Source organism: Sprattus sprattus (assembly GCF_963457725.1).
Source record: "Sprattus sprattus genome assembly, chromosome: 5".
In the NCBI taxonomy this organism is placed as follows: domain Eukaryota; kingdom Metazoa; phylum Chordata; class Actinopteri; order Clupeiformes; family Clupeidae; genus Sprattus; species Sprattus sprattus.
Genome location: NC_137924.1, coordinates 17,120,279 through 17,134,995, shown reverse-complemented (window position 1 = coordinate 17,134,995; position 14,717 = coordinate 17,120,279). Strand labels below are relative to the sequence as shown.

Sequence of the window (14,717 nt, the reverse complement as noted above, 5' to 3'; positions counted from 1 at the left end):
ACATGCACATTCTCTCTCTCCTTCTTATTTCACTGTTATTTCACTTTCACCTTTTCCCCTCTGTCCCTGTCCAGACCCCCTCTCTCTACATCTCTCTCTCTCTCTCTCTTTCTATCTCTCTTTCTCTCTCTCTGTCGGTCTCGTTTTTCCCATCTGCCCAGAGTATTTCCCTCCCGTTGCGCTCCTGGCTGGCTGTGAGCTGTAAGGGCCTTTGGTTGCACAGTGCTTCACTCACAGACAGCTCAGGTCTGAGTGCCGAGCTCCTGCTAGAACACTAGAGCACCTCACCTCTGGCCAGCAGCCTGGAGTTGGATGTTAGAGAAGCACAGTGACTCAGACTTTCTCCAGTTCCCTGAGTATCTCAGAGACTTGTATCACATTCACCGGCTCATATGTCTTCATAATGACGACAGCAGACGATGTTGAAATTGTCATTTGTAGAGGGATATTTTTTTAAATGTCTGCTTCCTGTCCGGGAGAAGGCAGTGATGCAAGAACTCTGTTTTTCTCTTCCTTATTAAGGGTAGATGGTGGATGTTCTTATTATTAATGGTAGATGGTTGGTGTTCTTATTAAGGGTAGTTGTTGTGTGTTCTTATTAAGGGTAGATGGTTGGTGTTCTTATTAAGGGTAGATGGTTGGTGTTCTTATTAAGGGTAGATGGTTGGTGTTCTTATTAAGGGTAGATGGTTGGTGTTCTTATTAAGGGTAGATGGTTGGTGTTCTTATTAGGGTAGATGGTGGGTGTTCTTATTAAAAGTAGATGGTTGGTGTTCTTATTAAGGGTAGATGGTGGGTGTTGTTATAAAGGGTAGATGGTTGGTGTTCTTATTAAGGGTAGTTGTTGTGTGTTCTTATTAAGGGTAGATGGTGGGTGTTCTTATTAGGGGAAGATGGTGGGTGTTCTTATTAAGGGTAGATGGTTGGTGTTCTTATCAAGGGTAGATGGTTGGTGTTCTTATTAGGGTAGATGGTGGGTGTTCTTATTAAAAGTAGATGGTTGGTGTTCTTATTAAGGGTAGATGGTGGGTGTTGTTATAAAGGGTAGATGGTTGGTGTTGTTATAAAGGGTAGATGGTTGGTGTTCTTATTAAGGGTAGTTGTTGTGTGTTCTTATTAAGGGTAGATGGTGGGTGTTCTTATTAGGGGAAGATGGTGGGTGTTCTTATTAGGGTAGATGGTGGGTGTTCTTATTAAAAGTAGATGGTGGGTGTGGTAGAGAAGGTCTTTATTGCAGATGGGCTTTATTGATTAATACCAGAAGATTTCAAACGTCCCTGGCACGTCATGAGTCTTCACTTTTTAGAAAGCACTCAGAGATCCATAAACTGCTCAGTTCATAAACTCCGTCTGTCTTCTGGCCCCTTGGGTGCTGTGTCCGGCTCAGGCTGCATCTGAGGCATCAGGCACATTGGTGGCATCCTGCTCCTTTCACTGAGTGGCCAGCCGACTGCCAACTGGTCTCCCTGTGGGCTCTCTCTGTCTCTCTCTCTCACACACACACACACACGCACTTATACACACTCTCTCGATGTCTTTTTTTTCTTTCTATTGTCTCTCAGATTACATTTGTCCCATTTAATTTTCACAGCAGACAGAGAAAAGCTGGCCGTCTTATACTCATTTACTTTAAGTGCAGGCTGTTTGGAAGGACCATCAAGGGATATCCTGCTAAACTGGTTGGTCACAAAGAGTATCTGAGTCAAATCGTGAGTCAAATTCTGTGCCAGAATAGGATGTTGTACTGCGACTCTTTTGACTGTGGAAGTTAAAACGTTTAATTTATGGCCTCACTCAGTTTTGCTTTTATTGTGTGTGTATCTTTGCCCAGCTCCTGAGTCAAGGAGCACAGTTTTAGTTTTTCTCTGGTTGGGTTAGTTGAAGTGTTCGCTATTCTCATGGGGTCAGGCTGATATACTGTATGGTTTGTGTGTAAACACTGACTGATTGGGATGGGGTGCGCTTGTGGTTTTACCAGGCAGCTTAAAAGCAAAGAGGTTACATCCATACACTGACAAATGACATACCTTCAAGGCCGTAATCTCTTGGGGTCTAACCACGGGCAGTACAGTATTGAACTAACTGGGCTCAATAAAAAGCTCTTCACTCTGAAATCCGAGACGCTAGCGTCAGACTGGAGTGCTTCGTATGGCTGGCTTTCTCCTTTCTGCAGGACCTAAGAAACCACCAATAAATCCTATTACGCCATCCCTGTGGACGGTATAAATGCCTCTTTAACAGCGCAATCTGAAATACAGCCTGGAACTTATGGAGCACCAACACCAGACCCTAAATGTCACCCTCCATTAACAGAGGCAGACATTCACTCGGTTTGGTCGTTCAATACGTTCCATAGTCCAGTGGAAGCACTGGATCATCAGCCAGCCGGCATAACACCTCTCTTGCTTCTGACTCTTTCTTTCCAGTGTATGTGTGTTTAAATAAGCAGCAATGCCATTCTCCTGCCTTGGTGGGCGACTAGAGTCTTATTTAGCACAGAGTGGTTGGCAGAGGGGAAGTTTGTCTAAGCCGCCTTCTCTTCCCTTTCTTCCCCTGCACCTCCTCGTCCTCCACCTCCACCTCTGTGCCCTGGCTGTGAGCGTGGCAGAGAGAGTTATTACCCCAGACAGGTGTCTCCCTCTTCACTCAAGCAGAACCTGGCCTGCCGCACAATCATTTCACGCCTGACATCACTAAATAAGAGAATCGCAACGAGGGATAATTGCCTATTGAAATCAGCCTTGTTTTAGACATATATAAATATATATACTGTATATATATATGGCACTGGATAAACAAACCCCTGAAATGGAAAGAAAAATGTCATCATCAAGAAAATAAATTCCAAGCACCAGGCTGCAAATGGCCTCACAGCCAATCCATTCTCTATGTTTCAGTTATTAAGCAGGAAAAACGTGGTTAGTGTTTTGCAGAGGATTTTTCAACTATCTGATTGAAATTCACAATGCTTCTAATTTGCAATAAAACTATAATATAATATGCCAACAGTTGTTAATCTTGGCTGTTAAGGGAATGTATTATAATTCTGTCATCTTTATGTGTTGTAAGATAATCAGATCAATCTATTCTACAGCACAGACTAATAGCAGACCTGTATCGACGTGTAATTGCCACTTTTGAAGTCTGTGGCCATTCTTCGTATTAAATGCATGGAGATTTAGGAATCATTTGATGGTGTTTGGTTGAGTCAGATAACATCTACGTAGATTTAATTTTCCACTGGACGCATAAGGCCACTGCTTTAATTATTAGTCCATATTGAATTCAATATGGACCAATCGTAAACGTGTCACCTTTTGCAATGAACGGATTTTAATTTATAACTGATAAGTAGTCCTTAAGATTTGCCAAAGACGTTTGTTATTACATAGCAAGTCCTTTTTTACTGCAGTATTTGTCTCTGCTCTAGCATATGATACTTGTTCCAGGTTTTTGATTTCAGGTTCTTTTGCTATGGCATGCAAAAGTCTTGAAATTATGTCTTGATATTAAATCGGTTCGCGTAAAACACCTATCTCCACAGTGGTTGTATTTACTGTGATTCTTTAGTGGTTCCCCATGATACATTGATACGTCACAAATACATGTTTTCCATAGCTTTGATAATAACTAATCATAGATTTTCCTCCCAGCAGACCTTTTAGTGGGGATGTGGTTTTATTGACGTTAGGGGGACTATCTTGGGTGATACAGTGCACACATTATTACAATGACTGTGTAGCCAGGCAATATAAGAATTATGTGTACAGCCTCGTTACCATCAATATATTTGATGGTGTTTGGTGTGTGTTGGGCGTCCCAGTTGCCTTAAAAATAATAAAATAAAAAAATAATAAAAATTAATAAATAAACATGGGCAGGAATAAAACACTGTGACGTGAATCACAGTCCAACCCTGAAATTAGCAAAACGAAATGACTCATTGCTGCACTATCTACACCACATCTAAGCAAGGGACATCACCTATTAATTAGTTTCACAGCTGTTTAGTGTGATTCATGTGGCCACGAAGGCCAGTGATTTTGCTGTCTCTCTCCTTGATCAAATGCCGGCAGAGACAGGGGGGTGGGAAAACGAAAAGAGGGAGAGAGGTAGAGAGAAAGAGGGAGAGACAGAAAGAGGGAGAGACAGAAAGAGAGGCGACCCTCGACAGCTTCAGACAGCCCTAGCAAAGACAAAGAGAGGGACATAGAGAAAGAAGGAGGGACAGATAAAGAGAGAGAGAAAAAGAGAGATGATCCTCGACAACCACAGACCTTTCCTAGCAAAGACAGAGATAGAAGAGGGGCAGCGAGAAAGAGTGAGGGGACAGAGAAAGAGAGAGAAAAAATAGAGACAGACCTAGACACCCACAGATAGCCTGGAGCTGTTGTAGATTACAGCCCAGGAGGCAGGCAAGCAGAGACGCGGTGGACAGCAGCAGGAGCCCCACGGTGCCTCTGGAGGGGGACGAGAGGGCCCAATTAACTTGTCCGCCTGATTGTCTCTGCGTTTCAGATCAGCACCTAGAATCAGATAGTCATTATGAGCACACTCCAGGGCAGCTGTACAACCAGCTGAGTGTGAGGAGGCCGAGAGCACAGGATTATACTCTCACACAATATGGTCAGGGTGCTCTCCTGAATATGGATTTAATTTTTTTATTATTATTATTTCATTACAGTGTAATGGAGGGAATATGAGTGGTGGAAGGTGTTGGAGGCTATGCCGTGTCCACATCCCAGAGCTTTTGGAGTATATAAAACAAATTAAATCATTAGCTGGCATTGACTGTCCAGGGTAAACACAGACACCACTTCAGGTGGTTCTGCGGTTGAGGTTTCTTTTTCCCATGAGTATGTTTCACACTGTAAAAAATGACCTTAAAATTCACAGTGGAATGGCGTAAAATCGTGACTTCAAAAAACTGTAAATAGAAATACAATAGAGAATTGCTTATTTCACAACATTTTTTGGTACAATACTAAACGGAATATAACTGTTAATTTTAAAGTAAGAATATGCATATTTCTTTATAGAAATGTTATTTACACGAAGAAAAACTGTAATACAAGAAACAATGCAATGCGGTTTAAATTACAACTTAACGAAATATAAATGTTAATTTTAAAGTAAGATTATGCATATTTCTTTTTAGAAACGACATATGGCTGTAATTTTCAGGATGAAAAACTGTATTACAAGAAGCAATGCAATGCAGTTTGAATTACAACATGGTGGTGTTAAAATACTAAACGAAATACAACTGTTCATTTTAAAGTATTTATTTGTTGTTGTTTTTACAGGAAAAATCTGGCAGCTGAGTTGCCAGAATAATTCTGTAAAAAACACGGCCAAACCGTGTAAACATCTTCACAGAACATAACATTGTAAACCAGTAAATTTAACATGGATTTATGCTGATTTTGCATAATCGTCATGCTATAAAACCAATTATTTCAGTAAAATGTACATCCAGTTGTTGTCTATAGAGTACATGAAATCCCATTTGATTTCACTGAGAAATGCTTAAGTCTCATTATAACACTGTTATTCAACTAATTTTTAATGTAGATTCCCCTATAAAGTTCTTTATAATATAATGTATTCAAATGCATTAATAACAGTTTGGACCAGGGCCTTAATTGAAGGGGGTGCAGCAGTGACACTTGGGGGCGCTTAACCTTCCCCCCATAAACTGTGTCTGTCAGAAGTCTCTCAATTCCAGTTTCAACCACTCAAACACAGTTGTGTCCAATGAAGAACTGATATTATATGTTGAAAGGTGGCAAATGTTATATAATGAGTTGAAAAGGCAAAGTTTTCTCGATCATGGTGGGTATTATTTGTGGGGAAAATAGTAAGAATCTATAAAAGAAATGATATGCGTAACTTACATACACCATAGAAACTTAAAAAAAAAAAACATTCAATGAAATGAAAAAGTTATTATTTTCTTGGGTATTTTTGTCATTTTTAGATTTGCAATGATTGCTTGGTAAAATGTATGTTTGTTCATGTGACGAGACGGTACGATATGGCTAGTCTCTCAATTTGCCAAGATGCTGACAGTGGCAACAGCAGAGCGACCCTTTTCCAAATTGAAACTCATTAAGACCTCCCTGAGGAGCAGGAAAGGCTGAATGGTCTGGCTATCCTGTCCATTGAAAAAGCAATAATGCATCACCACTTTAATGTTTGAAAGGCATCGTTTCGGCTTGCAGGCCTGCTGTGTACAGTCATCATGTCGGTCTTGACGTTATGATTTTGCGCCTAAACTAGCTATATCTTATTGTCTCTTCACCGGACAACAGCATACATATTACCCAGAATTCATTGCAAATCTTTAAATGACAAAATACCAAAGACTATAAGAACTTGTTCATTTCATTGAATCTTCTTTTAAGTTTAGTTTCTATAGAGTATGGAAGATAAGCATATCATTTTGTTATAGATTGTTACTTTTTTTACCAAAAATAATACCTACCATGATGTAGATACGTTTACCTTTTCAAGTCTCTAGCTAGCATTTCACACTCCCTATAATGTATTACCAGGACTTCCCTGTCTTCATGCTGCTGAAACTGGAGTCATTGACTGCTGTCAGATGCAGTATAAGAGGGTGATACCATCTATTTAGACATAATGTATATGGGCCCCCAAGAACTGCGGGCCCAGGTTTAACCACACCTGCTGCACCCTTCAGTTAAGGCCCTGTTCCCAACTGTTATTAATACATTAAAATATCTTATTTTATAAAGAACTTTTAAGGGGATTTGCATGAAAAAACAGTAGAATAATAGTGTTATAATGAGACTGAAGCAGTTAAATAATGTTGTTTTGCTTGGTATTTCTCAGTGAAATTGAAGGAGATTTGATGTACAATAGACATCAACTGAATGTACATTTTACTGAAATAGCTGGTTTTATAGCATAATGGTCATGCAAAATCAGCATAAATCCAATGTTAAATGTACTGGTTTACAATGTAATATTATACATTATAAACTGTTAAAGATAAATATTGCTCTGTGAAGATGGTTACGATTTTGCAGTATTATTTACTGAATTATTCTGGCAACCACAGCTGCCAGTTTTTTTCAGTAAAAACAACAGGATTTGTTTTACAGTGTAGCATAGCAGTGATGTAAATATAGCTAAAATTCAATGTTGAATATACAGGCTTAAAATGTTACATTTACTGAACAAACTTGTCCAATATAACATAACAGTGACGTAAATACTGCAAAAATCCAATGTTGAATATACAGGTTTAAAATGTTAAATGTACATGCTGCACTGTAAAGAGATTTACAGGTGGATGTAGTCTTTACAGGATTGCTCTGGCAACTCAGCTGCCAGAATTTTCCTGTAAAAACGATGGCAGTTTTTTTACAGTGCAGGCAGGGATGGTCATATTTGAACCAAAGTATTTTTCAGGCACTACTAGATAAACAAATGCTTCATTCCATATATGTTTTTTGTTGTTGTTATTTTTCTTGAGGGTCCTACGCCGCATTCAGTGTGTATACCCATATGATCTGTCAAGTCAGGCTTGTGGGGCCACAAATTTGCTTGGATACGCCAATGGCAACACGAGACATATTTGGTATCCTTCACTCAACCATAATGTGATGGTTCGAGGGGGTTTCTAATTAAAGACAGTGATCACCATAGTTAAATCAAAAACTTATTTGAAGTGATGAGTACTCTGCGGCTTCATTTTCTACCTACTTTGCCAGTAATCTATAAAACAAAGCATTTCTAAACCCTTTTTTACGAAAATCGCCGGGGGAAAAATAGTATCGATTCTGTTGCTGACACATCCAGCCAAGCTGTAAAATTGAATTGCAACCATTAAGATTATAAACCTGTGACATGCAATTTAAGATTAGTCCAATTTATGCTTGTCTTTGATAATACAAAAGCAACATAAATCTGCGCATTAGCAACCAGCTTCACTTCAATAACGCGATCTGCTGGGAAAGCAAGACCGCCGTTCAAGACTAATGGATAGCCTTGGAAAGTGGACATCAAATTTACATGATGTGTTAGACAAGAGGGTGATTGAGGACGCCACAGGAGACCTCCGCCGTCTTCAAATGGGATGATTCACCTGGATGCATTTCGTTTTCTCTTCCTCTTTACTTCTATGGAGATGATGAAGAATGATCGGCTCGTTGCAGCAAGTGCATTGTCCACACAAAGTGCATTCTGCTTTTCTGTCTAAAAAGACACTGCAGGGGGAAGATGACAATTAGACAAAAGATGAGAGCTATGGGAGAAAGAGAGAGAGGAAACAGGAGAAGGGGAAAAGATGCGCTGAGCTCACTGTTCCTTTGGGATCATTTTGGGAGAACTGTGGAATCTGCACCTTTCGCCTTCTTTCTTTCTTTCTCTCTCATCATTCTGCCTTGCCACGTTGCATAATCAGTCATAACGAGAGAGGTGGAGGGTGTGGGGGGGGGAGGGGGGGGGGGGGGGGAGAGGTCTCAGCCTTTTGATTGGGTCGGATTAAAGTATTTTCTGACTGTCAATTAAGTGTCTTCTTGTGTCGGAAGCGTTTAAGCACATTAGCCTGACCCTGTTTCATGGATGGCGTATCCCCACTTCTGCCTGCTATTCTCAGCATTTGGCTTTTCTCTCTCTCTCCCCCCTTGGCTCGACCTGAGAACCTCTTTGAATGTGTCACAGAGCTTTTGAATGCTCCTGTTTTTTCTTCCCCGCCACAACACACCGGCGGATTTGAATATCGTTAACCCGGAGAGATCAGCGTGGAATGTGAAATCCTGTAATCTGCAGGTTTCGAAAATGCAATGTGATGGCTTTTTGGTTTATTTAGCTGTCACTTGATTGAATTGTACACGTTGTGAATGCACTTGACATTAATGTTAAAGATTTGAGCCCTAGAAAATGTGTGGATATAACAGTTTGCTCTTCGGTATGAAAAGATGAGTCTCCTCATATCTGGAATGCACAGACAACCCCCCCCCCCACACACACACACACACACACACACACACACACCCCCCCACACACACACACACACACACACACACACATACCTGGAAACAAACACACACACACACACACACACACACATACCTGGAAACAAACACACACACACACAACTGGATACAAACACACATACATAACATACACACTCTCACAAACCATTACCCAAGCACACACACACTTCTTCATTTAATGGGGTATCCCTCCCAGTGTGCACAGAGCCGTGGAAAGTGTTAATGGTTTGTAGATCACCCTGTCCTTCACCCCGTCTCCAAAATCTCACCCAAATCTGGAACTAATGACAAAATCAATGTATTATTGAACCCGTGGGCTCCATCTATGAGCTTCCATTTGGTGCTCCTCTTATTTTCACATTACAGGACCATGAGGCCCCCTGCACCTGCATTTTAAGTGTTTTCTCGCTCTCCTCCAAACCGTCAATACCTTCTGAATACCTATTTAAATACCTATCTAAAAGGATAGATTGCGGGTGTCTTGTAATATCATGCATGATTGCTGGATGAACTATCAGAATCCTGCCAAAAAAGTTAAAATACCTGGCAGATAGTGTGTCAGATTCACCATAGGCCTAGGGTACTGTTTAACACGTAATCATTTTCTAAACCCTTCTGCTGGTTGCGCAATGTCCTCTTCATTCTCCAGAAATGATTTAAAAAAAATATTTAGTTGTAAAATGTAATAGGATAAGGTTGTCATTTTCACTTTCAGCCACTGGTTGTCGACGTATATAAAGTGTCTCGTCCACTCTGGATCATCTCAATGTCTTGTCACTATCCTGCCTCACTGACCTGGTGTCTCACATGAAACCAACAACATGGCGTACAAATTTGATTTCCTCTCGCCTTTTTAAAAGAAGTATTTTAGGTTGTGGGTAGACATGTCCTCAACATCATAAACAAATCATTGGCCTCAGGAGGTGTACTAACATATTTTAAAGACGCGGTGATGCAGCCTTTTCTAAAAAAGACAGACCTGGTTCCTGATCCTCCATCAAGTTTAGGACCTATCTCTAAGGTTCCATTTTTACCCCAAATACTTGAGAAGGCTGTTTTTAATCAATTAAAGACTATCTGACCGAGAATAGGATCCTTGATCTGTACCAATCTGGGTTGTTTTGCCATGCGCAGAACTGAGTCTGCACTCCTACTAGTTACAAACAATCTGCTCCTCACTGCTGCCTCAAAGGGCTGTTCAGTGTTAGTCCTCTTAGACCTGACTGCTGCCTCGGTACGGTGGACCACAGAGTGTTGGTTGGGAGGTTGGAGCATTTCATTGGGCTAAGGGGGAAAGCACTTGAGTGGTTTGCCTCTTATTGATCTGGTAGGATCTTTGTGGTCAGTACTGATGACATCCTCTGTTAATTACAATATTACAAACTAGCAGTGGTGTAGACCAGCCTTTCATCCTTCTCCCGATTTTCACTAGGACCAGAAATGGGCGAAGTACTGACTGTATGCTGACTAGATCACTTTATGTCTCATTGGAAAAACATTAACTTTGTATCACAGAATTAAAGGCATATCTGGCTAGATAGACACATTTTTTTGGTAAGCGTTTGATGATGTTCTAGGTGTACATGCATGCAATGTTAATTCTGCAATGTTTGGATATCAGAACACCTCGTCACATCATTCATGCTAGGATTATTTATCAGATCGCTAACATTAGCTCTGAATTTATAACTCTAGTTTCTAAGTATTTCCACACCTTCTTATGATATAGTAGAATAACGTTTTAACAACTAATTCCTGGGGGAGAAATATAAAAATGTGCAGATATTAGCATAGGGAAAGCTAACTGTTTGAATTATACCCTGTCGATGGAAAGAGAGCTGAGGCGAGAAAAGTGACATGGATAATAGGCTACCTTGTAATTGAAACACATGGGGATGGCTGGAGTTGCACATTGTCCTACATCCCACCATCAGGGGTGCTAGACATGTGGTTACTTCACTTTATGGGGACAACACCCTGTCCACCTCTATATACAGTCATTGGGTCTTTATTTGAAATAGTTGGTATTTTATTGTGTTTGACTCTATTGATGCTTTTATTCAGTTAGTTTATCTATTTTTATGGTTGTATCAATATATTTTTTTTCATTTGATCTCATTTTTACTTTCTGGTCTTTCATTGTATTTTATTGATTTACTCATCACTTTTAATGTGGTTTTTCTATTTTAGTATTTGTTTTTGTGTTATTTAGTTTTATTCTTTTTACTTTTATTCCCTTTTATTTGTTTTAGTTCTTTATTTTGTTTTGTTTTGTTTCCTTAAATTCTTGTCTAAATGTATTATCAGTCTATTTACCTTGACTGTACTTTGGAACACAAAAGCACTTTTGCCAGACAAAAATAATGTGTGCGGTGTGTGAGTGTGTGCTTATGTCTGGGGGTGTTACATGTTTTTGGGTGTATGTTTGTGTTGCAGTGTCTGTGTGATCGGGTTTATGTGTGTGGATGAATAATGCACTGTATGTATTATAGTGGTTGTGTGTGTGTGTGTGTGTGTGTGTGTGTGTGTGTGTGTGTGTGTGTGTGTGTGTGTGTGTGTGTGTGTGTGTGTGTGTGTGTCATGCACGGACATACACATAATTCATCTCTTTCTAATCCTGTGCTCTGTAGGTCATGGCACCTGTGACTGTGGGAAGTGTGAGTGTGATGAGGACTGGTTTGGCGAGGCCTGTCAGTACCAGGAGCAGTGCACCCTGTCCAACAGAAAGAGCAAAGACCTGTGCAAAAACCCACAGGGGGTGGTGTGCTCCAACGCAGGTGAGGCCCTACACACTGACACACTCCACCCCGTCAGCTTTTCTCCACCCGCACCCCCATCTAACTATCAGTTCCCCAATCCTCTCTTTTTCAACCTCAAATCCGTTCAATACTACCCCTCCTCATCTGAGTCCCTTTCTGTTCATCTTGTCAACGATGCTGCCCCCCTCTGTCTCTCCACTCATCCCCTCTTTAATACATGTACTCCCCCATCCACACACACACACACACACACACACACACACACACACACACACATGTACAGGATACACACACACACACACACACACACACACACACGTACACAATACGCTTTCTCCTCCTCAAGTGACAACTCTTAGTATGCCCTCCATCAGTGGCGGCTCCTGAAAAAAATGACAGGGGGGGCCATTTTTTTTTTGTCCACTATTGGCAGAAACCAACAGTAATATTTCCCCTCTTTCTACATAGCAAGAGTAGTAAGTTACAGGTGGAACGCTATGGAAGAAAGTTACATTTAGGAGCCTTCATAAGCAAACATAATGTGGCTCCACATTAAATGATCCCACTTTTTCATTATCCACATGTCTCAAATGTTATAACTAGAAAATGCATTTCCTGAAGGAAATACCAGTGCATGAAATGCAAAAGTTAGGAAAGGAAGAAGAAAAGAAAGAAGAGTGAAAGAAGGAAAGAAGAAAGGAAAGAAGAGTGGAAGAAGGAAAGAAGAAAGGATAGAAGAGTGAAGAAAGGAGATAAGAGAGGATGAAGGAAAGAAGAGTGAAAGAAGGAAAGAAGAAAAGAAAGAAGAGTGAAAAAAGGAAAGAAGAGTGGAAGAAGAAAAGAAAGAAGAGTGAAGAAAGGAAAGAAGAGTGAAAGAAGGAAATAATAGTTGAAGAAGGAAAGAAGAAAAGGAAAGAAGAGTGAAAGAAGGAAAGAAGAAAGGAGAGTGAAGAAAGGAAAGAAAAGTGGAAGGAGGAAAGAAGAGTGGAAGAAGGAAAGATGAGTGGAAGAAGGAAAGAAGAGTGAAAGAGAAAAAGAGAGTGTAAATATTGAAAAAAGGAGATAAAAATGGAGTGAAGAAGAGAGATTGAGTGTGAGAGAAAGTAGACTGAGAGGGATAGAGAGAAAGATGGAGAGATGGAGAGAAAAAAAGTAGAGAATGGAAGGTGTCTTAATGTTCCTAGTTACAGTTAAATTGAGAGGGACAGAGAGAGAAGAGGTTCCTTTGATTTGGTGCAGGTGTCAGTGAAGCACAGGTGCAAGCCAGTTTAAAGACCCTATTATGATGTCATAATGGCCCAATGTAAGTCAATGGGAAAATTTCGATTCGTTTTTATTTAATATCTTAAAAAGTATAAAGTTTAGAAAAGTGAAAAATACATAGCATAAGTGTCCTTTACAAGACCTATGCGACAAAGTTTGAATGAAGTTTCTACGTTAAGCGGTTCGGGCTGAATTAATCGCAGAAAAAGGTAACAAGAATAAGAAGAAGAAGAAGAAGAAGAAGAAGAAGAAGAAGAAGAAGCCTAGGAATAACAATACAGGGCATTTCATGCACTGTAATAATCATATAAAAAATTCTTCATATTTAGTTCACACTGTGAAACCTATGAAAAGAGACAGTGGTAGGCTATATAGAAATACATACCGCGTTCACAACGGCGATTTTCTTTCGTTCCACTTTCCCTCCCTTTGTAGAAACCTGTTGAGTGGATACATTTGGTTTAGGAAGTCCTAATTACAGTGCATGAAATGCCCTGTATTGTTATTCCTAGGCTTCTTCTTCTTCTTATTCTTGTTACCTTTTTCTGCGATTAATTCAGCCCGAACCGCTTAACGTAGAAACTTCATTCAAACTTTGTCGCGTAGGTCTTGTAAAGGACACTTATGCTATGTATTTTTCACTTTTCGAAACTTTATACTTTTTAAGATATTAAATAAAAACTAATCTAAATTTTCCCATTGACTTACATTGGGCCATTATGACATCATAATAGGGTCTTTAAACTGGCTTGCACCTGTGCTTCACTGACAGCTGCACCAAATCAAAGGAACCTCTTCTCTGTCCCACTCAATTTAACTGTAACTAGGAACATTAAGACACCTTCCATTCTCTACTTCTTTTTCTCTCCATCTCTCCATCTTTCTCTCTATCCCTCTCAGTCTACTTTCTCTCACACTCAATCTCTCTTCTTCACTCCATTTTTATCTCCTTTTTTCAATATTTTCACTCTCTTTTTCTCTTCCACTCTTCTTTCCTTCTTCCACTCTTCTTTCCTTTCTTCTTTCCTTCTTCCACTCTTCTTTCCTTCTTTCACTTTTCTTTCCTTTCTTCACTCTCCTTTCTTCTTTCCTTCTTTCACTCTTCTTTCCTTTCTTCTTTCCTTCTTCAACTATTATTTCCTTCTTTCACTCTTCTTTCCTTTCTTCACTCTTCTTTCTTTTCTTCTTCCACTCTTCTTTCCTTTCTTCACTCTTATTTCTTTTCTTCTTTCCTTCTTTCACTCTTCTTTCCTTCATCCTCTCTTCTCTCCTTTCTTCACTCTTCTTTCCTTTCTTCTTTCCTTCTCCCACTCTTCTTTCCTTTCTTATTTCCTTCTTTCACTCTTCTTTCTTTTCTTCTTCCTTTCCTAACTTTTGCATTTCATGCACTGGTATTTCCTTCAGGAAATGCATTTTCTAGTTGTTTTTTTGTCAATTCATCTTCATTAGTTAGCTGACTAAAAAGAAGTTTCTGTCAAAGAGCGGATGGAGTTGTTGTACTGAACAGGTGCCATCTTGACATGCCTCTGTCGAAGCTGTGTGACGCCGTTATAGGCTTTTACGTCCATTACGAGCCCTCCCGGAAGCCATAGAGAATTCATCGAGAGCACTGTTTTGTGAAAAAAATTGATTTAACATAGGAGTCAATGGGAGAGGTCCCAAATCG

At 39.9% G+C, this 14,717-nt stretch overlaps 1 protein-coding gene across 1 annotated transcript in view; it reads left to right on the top strand.

The window, feature by feature from the left end:
* The window catches only part of itgbl1 (integrin, beta-like 1), a 64,916-nt gene that overhangs the window by 6,629 nt on the left and 43,570 nt on the right, over positions 1-14,717 (top strand). The window contains exon 3 of the mRNA XM_080839913.1: positions 11,660-11,806. Coding sequence (XP_080696039.1) covers positions 11,660-11,806 — 147 coding nt within the window. The remainder of the gene's footprint in view (positions 1-11,659; positions 11,807-14,717) is intronic.